Below are 18,648 nucleotides of genomic sequence, written 5' to 3'. Positions count from 1 at the left end.
GTTTTAGGGCTTATTGCTGGTTGGGTAATTTAGTTACTTATCTCCCGTTTATTTGTGGAATCTTTTTTTTTTTTTACTTGAAGAATTTCTATTTTATTAGGGACATGTACTTTTATCGTTTTATAACAGCATGATTGAGGTATAATTCACATACCATACAATTCGCCCACTAAAAGCGCACAATTCAATGTTCTTTTTAGCATATTCACAGTCGTGCAGTGATCACCACAATCAGTTTTAGCACATTTTTATTATTTCCAAAAGAAAGCCTGTATCCATTAGCAATCCTTCCCCATCTTTCCCTCCCTACTCTTAGGTGACCACTAGTCAGCTTTGTGTCTCTATGGTTTGCATGTTATGGTCATTTGCTATAAATGGAATCATATAATATGTGGCTCTTTGTGACTGGTTCCTTTTACTTAGCATAATGTTTTCAAGGTTTATTTATGTTGCAGCATGTATCAATACTTCATGTCTTTTTATAGCCAAATAACATTCCATTGTACAGATAGACCACATTTTGCTTATCCATTTGTCAATTAATAGATATTACTAATTTTTTTAACATATTTGTCCTTTCTCCTCCACTAAATAGTAGCATTCTTGATGACAGGGACACACTCATGACTTTTTTTATATTTCCCACTGGGCCTACTATTGTCTCTTACAAGTTGTAGGTAATAAAATATTTTTTGGATGATTGCTTGTTGATTATTACCTTAGTGCCCCTTTTGCACTGTGATTGTTACAATTCTGAGTACATTTCTTGTACTCTAAAGATTAGTAACAAAATTATTTACAATATCATTTTCTCCGGTTTTGAGTTGGAGATGACTAAATGGCCTGTTTTCTATGTTTAGGCTCCAGATGACACTGAATCGCAGTCACTTAGAACAAATGAAAACAAATACCAAGGAAGAGATGGTATGTTGAACCTGTTCTCTTGTTTTTTTCCCCCCCCCTTTAATTAACATAACAAACAGTTACAGTCTTATAAAACATTCACCTTCAATTCTAGTAAACAAATTCTATTAAAATGCTAATGAAAAGTCCCAAGTGGATCATTACGTGAGGCTGAGCGTATAGTTGGCCTTCAATTTTCTTTTAATGTGTATCCCTATCTTCTGATTCAAAATGCATGTACGTATCTTCCTGAGTGCTTACCATGTGCCAGATGTTATCAGGAGATGCTTACCTCATTTAATACACCCAAAAACAATGTAATGGTTATTGTTCTTAATCCATTTTACAGATGAGTGAGCTGAGGCTTAGAGCTGGGAAGCCACTTTCCAATGCCATACAGCTAGTCACTGAGCCAACAAACTTGCAGAATTGTTCTCAAATCACAAGCTCCTAATTCATAAATGGGGTAACTTTTCAGATATTATAGAAAAACTTTTTAAAATAGTTGAGATTTTTATGAGCAATTGATTATAATTCTCCTTTTCATGTTTCTCTGCTAACATTTGTTATTTCAGAAGTGGATTAGAAACTTGAGGTATGGAAGAAAGTAACTTTTTTTTTTTTTTTTTTTTGAAGTGGAGTCTTGCTTTGTCTCCCAGCCTAGAGTGCAGTGGTGTGGTCTTGGCTCACTGCAACCTCCGCCTCCCAGATTCAACCATCCTCCTGCCTCAGCCTCTCCAGTAGCTGGGATTATAGGCACATGCTACCATGCCCGGCTAATTTTTTTTTTTTTTTCCTAAGTAGAGACAGGGTTTTGCCATGTTGATGAGGCTGGTCTTGAACTCCTGACCTCAAATGATCTGCCTGCCTGGGCCTCCCAAAGTGTGGGGATTACAGTTGTGAGCCACCATGCCCAGCCAAAAGTCACTATTAAGGCTTTATTAGTACTTACTAAGAAAGAATTTATAGCTATTTCATTGGTTTACAGAAAGGGAAAATATTCTAAGTGAAGTTAATCGATTTAAGCTTAAAAATTTAATCGTTAATTGTTATTTAACAAACGAAAACAGGTGATTTATGTTTATGTTCCTAAAATTTAGCAACTGGGGTGTTAATGCATTAATAGTGTTGCATTTGGTTTGGAAGTAGTAGTGGGAGGAGTATTAGGTAAACTGTGGAGGAGTGAGGAGTGTTCCAACATTCCTATAAAAATCCTACATTACTCAAGATCATATGGGATATTTTCCTTCCATACTTTTCTCAGAACTTCTCTCTGGCACCCCTGCCTTAAAGGTAATATGCACACACGTATATACACACATATATATTTATAAAAGCGCTTGCTTTTTACGATTCCGTGGATGTTTCTTCAGTTTTATGTGTTATATCTGAATGAAATCACTAGGTGTTTTCTCAAATCTATGTACCCGCAGATGTTGAAGTGGCAAGCAAGCTGGCATAGCTACCCTGCCTGCTAGAGAGCTGGGTCATCAGGAGAGACAGACAGGATTTTTTGTGCCAAGGTCAATATGCTTTGGGCTCTGGGGAAGAGTGACTGGCAGTTGGTGAATGGATACTGAGGAAAACATTGTCCTTTTCTTGGTGTTTTCCTCCCTTGCCAGGGATCATGATGTGGGCTATATCAACAAAAGTTCTGGAAGACAAGTTCATAGTGTGAGCACTTTCCTGCCTAGCTTGCAGCAGGCAAATGAAATGTGACAAATTTGCTGCTTGATTTACATCTGCTTTTGCTGGAATGCTACGTAGTGGCCATAGAGCCTCCAGTCAGAATAACAAGAGAATGTGTGATGCCATCCAAGTCACTGAGTATTCCCTATTGCACCTGTTCTGGGCAATGCTATGCTCTTTCACTAGCCAGTGAATTAACCAGTGTAAGCCAAACGTTGGAAAGTTCAGGATGAAATGCATGGAAACATTGTCTCAGGTTCAAAAATGGGGCTGTTTCCGATTAAAATTTGAAGGCGTGGGAGACATAGTCTCTTTTAAATGTTTCCCCCACACTTGGATTTTTAAACATGTTCCACCAACGATACTTATTCTAAATGAAAAAGTTGTTAAGTTTTATAGTTGCAAGGGTTGTTACATTCCAAATTAATTCACTGTAATGTGTTCATTTTTCATTAAATCATAAACTCTATGAAAGGCCCAGTATTTAATAATACATTTAGAAATATTAATAATGCCCCAATAATTTTTTAAACTTTTATATTGATATGTATAGTTTCTTATTTTCTTTTGAATTTCTACAGAGGAAAGAAAAATCTTTTTTTTTTTTTTTTTTTTTTTTTTTTTATAAAAGAAATTTTAATTTTAATTTTAATTTATTAAAAAAAAATTTTTTTTTTTTTTTTTTTTTTTTTTTTTTTAAATAGAAGCAATTGAATCTTAAAGTCAAGTGATTAAAAAAAATTTTTTTTAAGGCATTTCAGGATATTTTGGACAACTGAAAAACTTGAGGGAGATTTGCAAAATGTTTGTAACCCAGTGTTATTGTGCACTTAAAAAGAGACTAGATGACAGAAATGTTATTTATTTTAGGACCTTAAGAACCAAAAGGTTGATCTCAGCATTCTGTTCTTATTAAGAGTAGATAATTAAATCATCACTTATTAGCCAAGTAATCATCCATTTCTTGTAGCGGTACCCCCTTCAACCCTGAAACTGTTGTTTTCTGTGCTCTGCTTCAACTTGATTTTCTATTTTAACCAGAACTTTGATATGCGGTATTTTTTTTTTTTGCCATGCTTTTGAAGGAAATTGGTGTGTTAAATGTGTAATACCTTAATTATAATTGCTCAGCTTTACATTCAGCATAGTCCGTTGGTGTGGGTGTGAGTGTGGGAGTATTTATTGTAACCCTGACATGGAAGTGGTGAGAAGAAAGAGTAGTTTTGAAATTCTTGCCCACAACTACTCAGCTGCTAGAAAGGTAGCTTCTAATTTAAGAAAATGGCTAATCATTTTTTTCCTCTTAGAATAATTTCCTAGGAAACCAATGTACATAGTCACAGTAAAACATAAAGGAGTGTAAACCAGAGGGAAAATAAAATTAAAATTGTGCTTTGGCATTCATGTTGATACTTAAAAAAAATAATCATCAAAAGGTATAGGTATTCTAATTTAAAAAATGGTCACAGGCTGTTGAGAAACATAAATATACATGGCAGCAGATGAATACTAATAATATCAACGGACTTTAAATGTATTCTTAGTTTTGGAATTGGCACTGGTAAATTCTTACTTTCTTAACTGTGAGATGCTATCAGGACCAGCTATGTAATTTGCAAGGTCAGGGACAAACTGAAAATATAGGGCCTCTTACTTAATTTCATGATGTAACAGCAGAGTATTAAACTAAGTGTGGAACCCTCCTGAGCCTGGAGCCCTGTGTGGCTGCACGGGTCTCATGCCCACGAAGTCTACCCTGGTTATTTAATGGGACTGAATAAAACTAGATCCATATTTACTTCTAAACTTGATTTTGATTAAAACAGGCATTTTCACTTTTATATAAATGAATATAAATATTATTTTTCTGAACCGCAGACTTTTAATAATGTGTGCATTTATGACATTTATTAACTTTTTAAATTAACTTTAGCTTCTGTCACTTTGTATGTGAGCCTGTTAGTATGTAAGCATGTGTATACACTGCATAGATGTATTTTGTAATTCAGAGCTTCTTACTATGATTCAAAGGTCAATAGTGAGAAAATAACAGTAATCTTGGTTATTGGCTCTAGGTTTTTTTCCTGTGAATTGCATTAAAACTGTAAATTTACCAAATAATCAAATTTAGAAGTATCTTCTCCAAAGCTTAAACCTGGTGTTTTCAGCAAAGACATTTTTAAATGTAAATTCCTTTCTGGAGGATTACAACAAACCAAAAAAAGCCAAAACACAGTTAAACTTACGATATCCTTGAAATCTTGATGTAAATATGTGACAATTATTGGACTAGTATTTATAGTCGTAGGAACTTTTATATTCTTTGACATGATCAGGTGGAAACCCAACCATTCCCGTACCAGGTAGGTCCAGATCTGACTCGCATAGTGATAGTTTTTTGGCACTAACTGTTGTTTTGGAAATTTTACTGTGATAGGTAGGTAATATTCCAGAAAGTAAATGCAGGGTGTGGAAGAAGTTTATTCCAGGAATCTGATCCACGCTGAGGAAATTAATTAAATGGTAAATTACTAGCTTTACAAGAGATTACTGCTGATTACCTCCCTCTTTTTTTGCTTTTAGTTTCTCAGTGTAGAATAAAACAACAATTAATACTTCAAAATCTTTTGAGGTTTTTCATTAAAAGTTTACTATCTTCCAGCAATGTTTTGCAATTGGAACCCAGTTTAAGGACTGTGCTCTCAAAGACTGCACAATTGAACTATGGATTGCTAGTCACCACAGTCTCCCTGCCCACTTCCCATGTACCATTGATAGGATTTTTGAGTATACTCTTTATTATTAAAATAACAGCTAGATATTGCCTAGAGAAAATAGTACTCTTCCCAAATGTTTTTGTGTAGTGAATGCATTAGAATTTTTTTAAAAAAGAAATAAATGAAGCATATGAATTGGGTTCTTTTCCCCCGGCCCCCCAGACCAGGCATCTAACCTTGTTGGTGAAGAGAAGCTGATCCCACCTGAGGAGACACCTGCCCCTGAAACAGACATCAACCTGGAGGTATCATTTGCCGAGCAAGCACTCAATCAGAAAGAGAGCTCCAAGGAGAAAATCCAGAAGAGCAAAGGCGATGATGCCACATTACCTGTATGTAGTACACTGTTTATAAATATACATATATGTGCATACACATATACGTATATATACACACACAGTTATACACACACACACACATACATATATATATAGAGAGAGAGAGAGACAGACAGACAGAGACAGACAGAGAAAGATGAGGTCTCACTATGTTGCCCAGGCTTATCTCAAACTCCTGGGCTCCAGCGATCCTCCCACCTCAGCCTCCCAAAGTCTTGGGATTACAGGGATGAGCCATCACACCTGGCTCAGGATACATTTTTCATCAACTTTTTATTTTAAAAATGTAGAACCCACAGAAAAGTTGAAAGAATAGTATGGCAAACACCATTTGGCCTTCATAGATCAATTCAACAGTTATTAACATTTTATAACCTCTTTCTCTTTTCTATATCTATCTATATGTATGTTCTAACTTTGTTTTTAGTTTAATACTTAAGAAATTTAAACTGAAGTGATAATCATATTTAATATACAGTCATATCAAAACTTTCCCAATTGTCACAATATTGTTCTTTATAGCTTCTCCCTTTTCCACTCCCATCTGGGTTCCAAACAAGGGTCATATACTATATTTGTTGTCATGTCTGTTTGGTTTTCTTGAATCTAGGTCAGTCTCCTGCTTTTCTTCAGTATTATCGAAGAGTCCAAATCAGTTTTCTGATTGTTTCCTCAGGACTGGGATCCAATTTATACATCTTTAGCCACATTTACTGCATAGAGGATGTTTATGCCTTCGATTGCATCATCGGAAGAGATGCATGGTACCAGCTGGTCCCTTTATTGGTGATAGAAGTTTGATCACCAACTTGTCTAAGGAGAGATGTTCACTAGATCTCCTCATCGTAAAAAGATACCTTTCCTATGTGCAATTAATAATAATTTGTCATCCTTGAGACTGAGCAAATATCTTTTATGTCAGTAAAGCCTATTGGCCAGTGGTTTCACCATCCATTTGTAACTTTGCCTTAAACAATAACTAACCTGGTGCTTAAGAAATGGCTATTTTAAAATTCTATTATTCCTTCTACACTTACTGGCTGACACAGTCTTCCATAATTGCTTCTTCAGTTTCTAGCACAAGATGTTCCAGGCTCTCTTTATAATTTTCTCCCTGCAGACTTGAAAGCATCCATTTCTCCAAGAAGCTCTGGTACTTTTTAGCAGCAAATTGTGTTTAGAAACCAAGCTCTGTGTAGTGAATATTCTCATTGCTACTGCATATCTTGTATTTTCTAAAAAATACATTTATTATGCAGAATTTCACACAGGCAAAAGTTAAAAAGAATGGTATTCTGAACCCCCAAATACTTAGCACTCAGCCCCAACATTCGTTAGCCCATGGCCAATCCTGACCTATTCATACCCCCACCCAGTTCCCTATTCTGTGTTATTTTGAAATACATCTCTGAATTACATTTTATCATCTATATTTCTAAAAGACAAAGAGGGAATTTTAAAACTCATAACCATATAACCATTATTGTACCAAAAATGCTAACAATTTTTAATTTCAAATATCTAAGCAGTGTTCAGATTTCAAATTGTATCACATCATTTTATGATCTTTTTATACAGGTTGAGTCAGGATCCAAATAAGGCTCATGTATTGTATTGCAATTAGTTGATACATCTTTTAAGAATATTTAAATCTCCTTCTCTGTTTCTTTTTCCCTCTCTCTCTTTCCTTCCTTCCTTCCTTCCTCCTTTCTTCCTTTCCCTCTATCCCTTCCTCTCTCTCACTATTTTTCCTTCCTCCCTCCTCATTAATTTATTAAAGAAACCTGGTTATTAAATTGTGGCGAGTTTCCCCCTCTGACTATTCCCCTGGTGTAGTTTAACATGTTCTTTTGTTTCTTATCAATTAGTTGACTTTAAATCGATCAATTTAAGTTGACTTTAAATTTCACTTTTTTGGGGCGGTCAAGACTACATCAGATATGTGATTGTGTGTTTTCTGTTGGGAAGCTCATAATAGCTGTTTCTTTTTTTTGTCACTGTAGCAGCTGTTGCTGATCAATACCTGGATCCAATAATTTATTAACGTTTACAAAATTGTGATCTAATATTTTCTTCTTTTTTATTTATTAATTTGGATATTTCTTTGAGAACAACTTTCTGAAAGTGGTCATTTTTACCTTCTATTTGTTGTCAGAAATTGTTGACTTACTAACAGTTTTCACCTGTGACCAATTAATGTTTTAATTTGCTTTGTAAAACATAGTCTTAACTCATGGACTTATATATATTTGTAAAAATAGTCTTAACTCATGGATTTATACATATTTGACATGATCCTGGACAAGATTTTACAGGCTTGTCTGGTGTATTTTCTGTTGCAGACCTAGACTGATTTGTTTCTGCAGGAAACCCTGATACCGTTTAGCAGAGATAGACTTTTGTGACTGGGATCAGGACACTAGAAGTGTTCATTTCTCTGGGCTGGTCATTACTTTTGAGCCTTTTCAGAGGACGGAAGTACATGAGCATCTTCTGTCTTCCATGCTGAGAATTGTAGTTCTCAGGAAATGGCAGGTGATATATTTAGAATATCACATAATTGAATGTTTGCTTTATCCTACGCTAATGCACGGCATTCTCAGAGTATGCTAATACTACCATCAATAATATGATTACTAGAAATGGTTTAAACTTGTTTTTCTTTCTTTCTTTTGTGTGTGTGTGTGTGTTTTGGGGGTACATCCTAAAAGGGATTTTATAAGTAAAATTATTGTGTTTTAGGTTGCTTAGGATTGTTACTCTTTGTATGGTTAAGCCATCAACTGCATACCTGGTTTGGTTAATTTGCTTTATTTTATTATCGATTTTTAGAGATTGCTTTTCTTGAAATTTAATTTTGGTTTATAAGTATGTAAAATACTTATGTAGTCCAACATTAAAGTTGAAAAACAAAGTGTATTAAAAGTCTAGCTTTTATCCTTCAGCTACCAACCTATTCAATCCCTCCTCTTAGAGGCAAACTGTCATATATATATATATATATTCATATATATGTGTGTGTATATTTATATATGTGTGTATACATATATGTGTGTATATATGTATATGTATGTATATATATATGTATATACACATATATATACACCAACCTATTCAATCCCTCCTCTTAGAAGCAAACTTTCTTTCCTTTTAATATCATGGTTTATCCTTCTGTTCATAGATAACTGGCAGCTCACTATGCAGTTTCTTCCACATTGATTTTTGTTTTGTTGACTTAGTGGTGTATTCTGGAAATCATACCATAGTAGTATAGAGAAATATTTCTCACTTCTTTTTATTAGATACATTGTACTCCATTGTATGGATGTATCATAATTTTTCGAGTCAGTCCCCTAATGGTGGACATCTGAATTGTTTCCAGGCTCTCTTGTATATATGCGTGTGTGTGTATGTGTATATATGTGTGTGTGTGTGTGTGTATGTGTATATATGTGTGTGTGTGTGTGTGTGTGTGTGTATATATATATATACACACATATATATTTTTGAGATGGAGTTTCACTCTTGTTGCCCAGGCTGGAGGTGCAATGGCGCGATCTCAGCTCACTGCAATCTCTGCCTCCTGGATACAAGCAATTCTCCTGCCTCAGCCTCCCAAATAGCTGGGATTATAGGTGCCTGCCACCACGCCCGGATGATTTTTGTATTTTTGGTAGAGACGGGGTCTCACCATGTTGGCCAGGCTGGTCTTGAACGCCTCTCCTCAGGTGATCTTCCTGCTTTGGCCTCCCGAAATGCTAGGATTATAGGCATGAGCCACAGTACCTGGCCTTCTTGTATATTTTTAAAACTCTGTGTTTATACCTAATGGGAAAAGTAAAAGAGTATGCAAATTGGCCTAAAATGATGATCCACTCTGCCAGACTATCCTCAGGAAAAGTCTGTTTTTGTTTTTGTTTTTGTTTTTCTCGAGATGGAGTCTTGCTTTGTCGCCCAGGCACCATCTTGGCTCACTGCAACCTCTGCCTCTCAGGTTCAAGTGATTCTCCTGCCTCAGCTTCCTGAGTAGCTGGGATTACAGGCACGCACCACCATGCCTGGCTAATTTTTTGTATTTTTGGTAGAGACAGGGTTTCACCATGTTGGCCAGGCTGGTCTTGAACTCCTGACCTTGTGATCTGCCCACCTCGGCCTCCCAAAGTGCTGGGATTACAGGCATGAGCCACTGTGCGCGGCCGAAAAGTATGTTTTCAAAGTGACAGTCTTTGTCACAAAATATGGAAAGGTTTTAAATTGAAAAATAGTAGAATCTAATTAAACAAAATGAAGACATTGTTGGCTTTTAAGTTGTTGACTCAAACAATGGAATGAAATATAATCAATCTCCACTTGAGAGCTTTCAAAACAAAACTCCCTCTGCCATTTTCTTCTCTCTTTAACTAATTTACCTTCACCTAGCGTCTTAATTATATGCATGTTGTGCCCCAAGTTTAAAATGACCTCTCCATTTCTACCCCTCTGTTCCGTATTTGCCAAGGAAACCTTAATCTATTCTTCAGAGACTAGCTCAAGATCAGTTTTCCTGTTCAGTCTTTCCTGATCATGAACTTATATTAGATCAAATAAATATATGAAATCACCTTTGATTTAGGTTGCATCCTTTAGACATTATTGTTAATCTGTCCATGTATTTGTTTATGCAAATAGGTTTATACTCATCTATACAAACTTTTTTTTAGTCCATTTGTCTTCTAGAAGGTGTGGACTCTGTTAAATTTCTACAGGTCCTTCCCGTGGTCGAAGAAGTAAGATTTCTATTCACTACTCCGAGGCAGGTGTCTAAGTAGATAAAACCTTCAGTTCCATTTCTGTTCCATGCTCCTCTGCTTCTGTAAATAAGCAGTAGGCTTTATGTAATACATTGTTCTCTGTTGACCTCATTTCATATTCACTTCCTTTTCCTCACAGCATCGAGCAGTCTTTGTTAATTCTTCATGATCTCTCACAGTGGATTCAAATTTCTCCTCTTAAATTTGGAGATCAGGTTTTATAACCTTTAATTTGCTTTAGTTTGAAAACTTAGCTACGTAGTGTGTACACATTATATCTCAGAAATTATGGTCTGTAATTATTTGATTTATTAGATGACATCCAGGAGGTAGATATTCCTATTTTTCATACATGGAAACAAGTTAGAGAGGTAACTTGACATGCTGAGGCTTGACATTAATGACTACGCTTTTGAAGCCTTTCTCTAGCTTTCCAAGTCAAAGCTAGAGCAATTTGATGAGTAAAAAAGTCAAGTTTATTATTAGTGATGAAATGCCTAAGGACCCCCAAATGCAAATCCTACAAAAGAGCAACACAACCAGGGAAAACTACCTAGTTAATTTATGGTAACACATGGGAATCAATGACCTTATATTTTTTTGGAAAATTTTTATTTATTTTTTTCTTTTTTCTTTCTTTCTTTTTGGTTTTGTTTTGAGGCTGAGTTTCACTCTTGTTTCCCAGGCTAGAGTGCAATGGTGCAATCTTGTCTCACTGCATCCTCCACCTCCTGAGTTCAAGTGATTCTCCTTCCTCAGCCTCCTGAGTAACTAGGATTATAGGCACCTGCCACCACGCCCGACTAGTTTTTGTGTTTTTAGTAGAGATGGGGTTTCACCATGTTGGTCAGGCTGGTCTTGAACTCCTGACCTTAGGTGATCCAGCCGCCTCAGCCTCCCAAAGTGCTGAGATTACAGGCGTGAGCCACCATGCCTGGCCTTATTCTTTTCTTTAAACACATTTTCCAAGAGGTAGAGAACTTTTCTCTTGCTGAAATTTCACTGCTTTCTCTTAGCCAACGAACTGAACCATTCAATCTATTAACTAAACAAAAAACAACAGGAAACTTCATAAATATTTAAAGCTGCTGCTATGAATTAAACATTGGGATAAAGGACTAACTCCTTCATTAAGCACAATGTTTAAATAAATAAATAAATAAGCTCATGACATATATCACTAGGTAAATCAAATGTTTGAATTAATAATATTTCAGGATTCTGTAAACATTTACCTTGGGTAATGCTTTAAACGGCTGTATTACGTGTGTTTGGCTTATTAGACCCAAAGCAACTGATTTTAATGAAACATTTAACACTTAAGAGAAAGGTAAATATGGTTGGTTCAGCATTCAGAAAGTGAAGCAATTAGCAGAAATATAGGACCAAACATGGGAAAAATGTGACCAGTTTTGTGTGATTTTTAAAAAGGAAAACTCAGTAGAACTCCCAGAAAATCAGAGGAACACGAAGCCAGTGGCCCTCCACCTCACTGAGTTTGATTCTATGCTCTTCTCCCTGTGGGATGTGCGTCTTCATTCATTTAGTGGACTGTGACAGACCACCCGTAGTGTGCCAGGTCTGTGGTACAACAGGGTTACAGAAGTGATTAAGAAGTGGCTGTTCTCCTTGAGGGGCTCACAGTACCACATCAACACCTATCAACCTAGATATCTCCCTGCCTACTCTGGTAGATGGGAAACATGGAGTCAAACAGAATGGTTACAAAACTTAGGATTTAGGAGAACTGAATTTGCATCCTCATGACATCACTGGCTTCGTGGCTATGTTTAAGGGACTTAACTGAGTCTCAGTTTCCCCATCTAGAAGATGCTGTAATAATTCTTATCTTATTAGGACTTTTGCAGAATTAAGTGAACTGTTTTTCGATAAGATAATTACTATTTTCAATTTTTTCTTACCTTGCCATGACACATAGGAATAAAGGAAGGCCATGAAATGTTGATATTATTTTAAAAGCTCCATGAAAAAATGTAATATGTAATACTTTTTGAGTGCTATTTATCATTTGATCTTACACCCTTATAAGTTAGGTTCAGTTGTCCTCATTTTACAGATGAGGAGGCTAAGGCACAGAAGGGGACATTGTTTGCCAAAGGTCACATAGAAAGTGATGAAAACAGGATTTGCCACCTGTATTCTGGCTCCACCCTCTTGAATCCAGTGCAGTGCCCCATGGAGGCCATCCTGCCCCCTGCTGGAAATTTGCTTAGGCCCCATCTTCAGTGATGTTCATTCTGTTTATTTAATGTTCTCCTAGGAAAAAAACACATTACAAACAGTTAAGAAAGACCCCTTCCTCTTACAGTGGACTTGAAGTGTCTCTCTCTTGGAATTGAGTTTGCTTAAAGGGAATTAGCTTCTCACTTAAAGTCACAGGTTTTATGAATTGCTCTAGGAGAGTGACTCCAACATTTTCATCTCACAACTCCTTCATACACTTAAAAATTATTAAAGGCCTCAAAAACCTTCTGTTTGTGTGGGTTATACTTATGGACACTTACCATATCTGAAAATAAAATTGAGAAATTGAAAAAATATTAGTCCATTTAATATAAGAATATTATAGTTAAAATAAATACCCTTTTCTCAAAATGGAAAATAGCCATATTTTCTAAAAACTAAGTGTATCATGGTTTTAATTTTAGCAAGTCTCTAATGTCTGGTTTTAGTTGAAGTCAGCTGGATTCTCATGTTTATGTTTGCATTCAGTCTGTTGCAATGGCACTCATTTACATCTGGAAAACTGCACTGTATACTCATGAGACAATGAGAGTTTGAAAGGCAAAATAATGCCTCATTACTAGTTATTAAAATAGTTCTGGACGTTTTGGAAGGGTTTGGATACCCTCAATTGTCCCTGGACTACACTTTGAGAATTATTGCTTTAGGACATGTCTTTTGCCCTAGTATTGAGACGATGAAGTATTAACGATAAGATGCAAGTAGTACCAAAGCAAAGGGAATAAAATAGATGCAGTTAAATCAGCTAATCAGCAATTGAGTTAAATGGAAAATTCAAAGGTAAACCCAAACTGTAAGAGAATGATCAGTTTTAGTAATAGGTAAACACAATGGGATTGTAATTTGTATTAAATGTACACACTAGTGAAATTTGCCTTTTTATCTTGTGGTTTGCTTTCTAATGTTTAATGTGTTTAATATTAAAAGATGATATTTGAGAAAGGCAGAAAAACATACCACTGTGTGCTTGTAATTATGAAGTAACATCTTAGTCCCAGTTTATTCAGCAGTGAAAGTAATATACAAGTTGAGTATCCCTAATCCAAAAATCAAAAATCCTAAATGTTCCAAAATCAGAACCTCTTTGAGCACTGGCATGATGCCACAGTGAAAAAATCCCACACATAAGTACTTAACACAAAATTAGTTTCATGCAAATTAGTTAAAATATTTTGGAAAATTGCTTTCAGGCTATGTGTATATAAAACATAAATGAATTTTGTGTTTAGACTTGGGACCCATCCCAAGATGTCTCATTGTGTATATACAAATATTTCAAAATCTGAAATCCAGAGCACTTCTGGTCTCAAGCAGTCTGGATGAGGTATACTCAACCTGCAGTAGCAACCACATAAAAGCACTTGGGAAGTGCTGGGCACTAAATCTCACAACAGCCCTCTGAATTCAGTGGTTTGTCCACCTCCTCTTCCTCCTTTTTGTTGTCTTTCTCCTCCTTTCCCTCCCCCTCCATCTCCCATTTTAGGGAAAGAAAGGTTAAGCCATTGCCATAGTCACACAACTAGTAAGTAGACAGATGACTGGTAAGCTCTGAAGTCCATGCTCTTCGTTTCCCTGTGTCTCTCCACTCTTAACCCAATGTGCTCTAGTCTTTCTGGACCAACCTTATTCGGCTTCTGTGACAATTAAAAGATACATAAGTGTATGTGAAGAGTACCTGGCAAATTCTAAGCATACACTCATGGCTACTATTCCTCTTTCTCTTCCCCATACTTGTCTTCTTCATGTCATCTTCCTCCCCTCCCCTCCCTCTCCCCTCCCTCCCCCCTCCCCCTCCCCTCCCCCCCCCTCCCCCCCCCCTCCCCTTCACTTCCCCCACCCCCCTTCCCTCTCACCCTTCCCTTCCCTCTCATCCTTCCCATTTCCCTTTTCCCTCCCCATTTCCCTCCCCATTTCGCTTTCTGCTTTCTCCTACCTCTTTCCCCTTCCCCTCCCTTCCCCCTTTTCCTCCCCTCCCCCTTTTCCTCCCCTCCCCCTTTTCCTCCCCTTTTCTCCTCCCCCTCCTCTCCCCACCTTCTCTTTCCTTCCCCCCTCTTTCTTTTCCCCTTCCCGTCCCCCTCTCTTTCCCCTTCCCCTCCCCCTCTCTCTCTCCTTCCCCTTCCCCCTCTTCTTCCCCTTCCCCCTCATTATTATGTGTGACTTCTAGCCTTCCTTTTCTGAAGGTCACTTAACTAGAAGTCTTTTTCTCTATTGGGCTCACTGTCTCTCTTGCCCTCCGAGCCACTGGTATTAATACTCCGAGTGTGCGGTCCGGTGCCATTGTCTATCAGACTTTGGATGTTGACTCTTGAACACTCCACAGCTTTAGGGGTCGTCGTCACTCTTCATTCTGACTGGAGAAATTGTACTGTGGCTTTTCTTGTCACTTATTCTGAGTATAACTTCTTTCTGTAGCTGGTTTTTTCTTCTTGCATTACAATGGAGGTTAGATACTGTAAGCTTTTACTATATTAATGATGTTTATTTTAGAGTTTCAGATTGCCAAAAGACAAAACGGGTACCACAAGGATTGGTGACCTCGCACACCAGGACATGAAGAAGGTTTGCCATTTAGCCCTGATTGAGCTGACCGCCCTCTATGATGTATTGGGTATTGAGTTGAAACAACAAAAGGCTGTGAAAATCAAAACAAGAGGTAATCATGAAATGATAAACCGTTGCATTTATTTCTCAAATCGCAAGGATGGACTTGACTTTTTAGCAGTGTTTCTGGGAGACAGGGAAGACACCTACAAAATAAACCAACACTTGAAGACATCTGAAGTTTATATTCTAAGATGTTGCCTTCAAAAGTTTTGTAACTGGATAGAGATACACTGTGTCCTAGACTATAAAGGCATGATGAAATAATTTAATTCTCATAGAAGGAAAATCTGAAACAATCAATTGTAACTCATGTGCTTTCTCCTTTAAAAACTATATATTTAAAAAGATACGTATTAGGTGCACATACTTACTTCCAGAATCAGGACTTGAAAAATGACTCTTTAAGACTGTTGATTCTCAATGACTATTTTTGTTTATTCATTGGATAGAAAATAAATAGGCTAGTTAGTAGTCTGCCCCTTTGTTCCTCGACATTCTAATTTTACCTATTTTGCAAAGACATTCTTTCCCCTATTAAGAAAATACCACCATTGTGACACAACAATACCAGTAGACTGTACTCATCATGGAAATGTGGAGTGGTTTTGTTTTTTTTTGTAAGTACCTTGCTTTGCCCATTAAATAAACAGTTTTTTTTTTATGATATAATAGAGAACAGACACCTCTTCAGTTTTTGTTTCTCCAGTAATTTATTGGTCTTGAAATCCACATAATTCTCTGCTGACAAAGCTTTACTTTAGGATTCTTTGTCCTCTTATTTAACCTTAGAGGTACCGCCTAAAGAGAAACCAAGAATGAGGATTATGGAATTGCTATGGTAACATTCACAAAGATGAGTATTCACCTGATTTAGGTTTTAGAGGCAATTACTCTGTAGGACTGAAGTGTACCTTCCCTTCTTGTCCTGTCATGCTGGGCCCCAGAAGACCTCATTCTGTGCTTAGTTCCTTTGAGTATTTGAGCTTAAAGCCTAGGATGGTGAATTTCTGAGTCAAATGGTGCTCTGTTTTTTCCTAAGTCCATTGTGGATAATGAAGACTTAAGATGCGTTCTGAGAAACTCATCACAAAGTTTTCTTCAAACATAAACTAGAAATACAATTTCAGCAGTTGTGGGTCAGTGGCCAAGATTTTTAAAGTGGCTCAGAGAGTTTTTTTATTTTTTAATGGTATGTTTTAGAATTGCATCCTGGCAAAGAAACATTAAATTGTTTATATCAAGGCTCTCACTGTTAATAGACTTTCTTTTAATTTTTATGTAATACCTGTTTGTCTTATCCAAGATACTGATTTTATGTTATACCCTAGACCCTTGGCATTCTTGAGATTGCATCTTTTCTGAATTTCCAAACTGGAAAGTTATTTACTGGGTACTGGCATTCTTTTGAATGGCGTCTCGATTAAGTGTCACAATATCCAATGTCTGTCCTCATACCACAAGATAATCCCCTTTTTCATGTTCACAGATGATTTTCGTTTCCATGCTGATGTGTGTCATAAAGGAAAAAGTTATCACTTTGGTGCTAACCATCCACTCAGTGATGGTGGCAGGGTGGAAGTGCTGGTAGAAGCCATGTTCATACCAGACTCAAGGCATATGATTTTAATTTAGAAAAATTGTAAATTATTACCATCATTTTTTTCTGGAGCTATTTCTCAGTATATACAACCACAAATTTAAGAGTAGCAAGTATCTATTTTCTAAAGAGAAACATTTGTAGAACAAGATCTTAATCTTGTCTAATTTCTTATAAAGCAAATATTTATATTTTGCTATATTGTAAAATGTTCAATGTCTATTTAATGTGGAAAAGACGAATGATATTTGCTTTTTTTGGTGATAAAAAGGTGATAGCTCTGTCACTGAGGCTAGAGTGCAGTGGTGCAATCACAGCTCATCACAGCCTCAACCTTCCAGGCTCAAGCTATCCTCCAACCTCAGCCCCCCAAGTAGCTGGGACTATAGGAGCCTGCCATCATACCTGCCTAATTTTTTTTTAAATTTTCATAGAGATAGAGTCTCACTATGTTGCCCAGGCTTAGGCTGGTCTTGAACTCCTGGGCTCAAGCAATCCTCCCACCTTGGCTTCCCAGAGTGCTGGGATTACAGACGTAAGGCACTGCACCTGGCCAATACTTGCTTTTAAGTAAGAATTTTTAATTTGATTACATTTAGTAAATTATCTGGATATTCTTCATGCTCTCACAGCACTCTGTTTCTCTTATGCAGCAGTTTGCACTTTTGTAATTATGTTGGTAATTATTTGCAATCATTTGTTTAGCTGTCTTTCCTTGCTACATTCCTCTGTAAGTCAGGGCCAGGATTTTGCTATTGGCCACCATATATATAATGTTGAGATGCTGTCATTCACTTAGTAGTTGCTCAGTATATAGTTGTCTGATTGACAGTATCAGAAATCTCATGCGTTAACATTTTTATATTAATATTTTATAGATTGACAAAATTTTTTCTTGCAGATTCTGGTCTCTTCTGCGTTCCATTGACAGTGCTATTAGAACAAGATCAGAGGAAAGTACTAGGAACTCGAATACCCTTGATCTTTCAAAAAGTAAGTAGGCTTGGATCGGTCAGCATAGAGAGAACATACTTAAGCTAATAGTGGTTTTTTGTATTCATATTATTATAATATAGTTTTCCAATTGATATACTGTCATGTTTTGTACTTTGATTTTCTCTTCAGGAAGCAAATTTGTTTCAAGGGCTCATAAGTTTTATATTCATGGTGATGCTTTCTGTGTTATTACTGTAACTGTGATTACCTGGCATCATTTTCCTGTCTTATATTAGCTGGCTTTGTATAATTGAGATTTCAATTCTATAATACATAGGAGTGGGAACTGCTTATAAATTTCTAGGGAATTGCATCCTCATGAATATTTCATGCCTGTGTATATTTCCTAAGCTTTTCTATTTACAGTGAGGATGTCCAATTTAATTTACCAGTGCCTATTTCCAAAGTAGGCAAAGAAACCATAAAGTAGAATTAGAAAATGATTGCTAAACTATTAAGTCACTTGTGTAGTCAACACTCAATTATTCATAAGGGGATTATCTGTGGCAATATAAAAATTTCCATGCAACCTCTGAGCCATCATTGTTCAGAAACACAGATTACATTTGAGAAAAGCTAAGGAATGCACAGAGAGGAAGACGGGTCAGCTCAGTTGCGAACTACCCAAGCTGTAGATTCTTTGCTGCAGCCCAGGCATATCACTGTTTCTGAAATTTCTTGGGACGGTA

The 18,648-nt window shown here is 36.6% G+C and overlaps 1 protein-coding gene across 3 annotated transcripts in view; it reads left to right on the top strand.

Moving 5' to 3' along the window:
- ARHGAP18 (Rho GTPase activating protein 18) overlaps positions 1 to 18,648 on the top strand; it is a 194,535-nt gene that overhangs the window by 135,042 nt on the left and 40,845 nt on the right. For all 3 annotated transcript variants that reach the window (XM_023230605.2, XM_023230606.3, XM_023230604.3), the window contains exons 4-7: positions 861 to 924; positions 5,532 to 5,701; positions 15,250 to 15,415; positions 17,865 to 17,956. In XM_023230605.2, coding sequence (XP_023086373.2) covers positions 861 to 924; positions 5,532 to 5,701; positions 15,250 to 15,415; positions 17,865 to 17,956 — 492 coding nt within the window. The remainder of the gene's footprint in view (positions 1 to 860; positions 925 to 5,531; positions 5,702 to 15,249; positions 15,416 to 17,864; positions 17,957 to 18,648) is intronic.

The sequence above is a fragment of the Piliocolobus tephrosceles genome, chromosome 5 (genome assembly GCF_002776525.5).
Source record: "Piliocolobus tephrosceles isolate RC106 chromosome 5, ASM277652v3, whole genome shotgun sequence".
In the NCBI taxonomy this organism is placed as follows: Eukaryota; Metazoa; Chordata; class Mammalia; order Primates; family Cercopithecidae; genus Piliocolobus; species Piliocolobus tephrosceles.
Note: the sequence above shows the minus strand (reverse complement) of the source record. Positions and strands in the feature narration are given on the sequence as shown.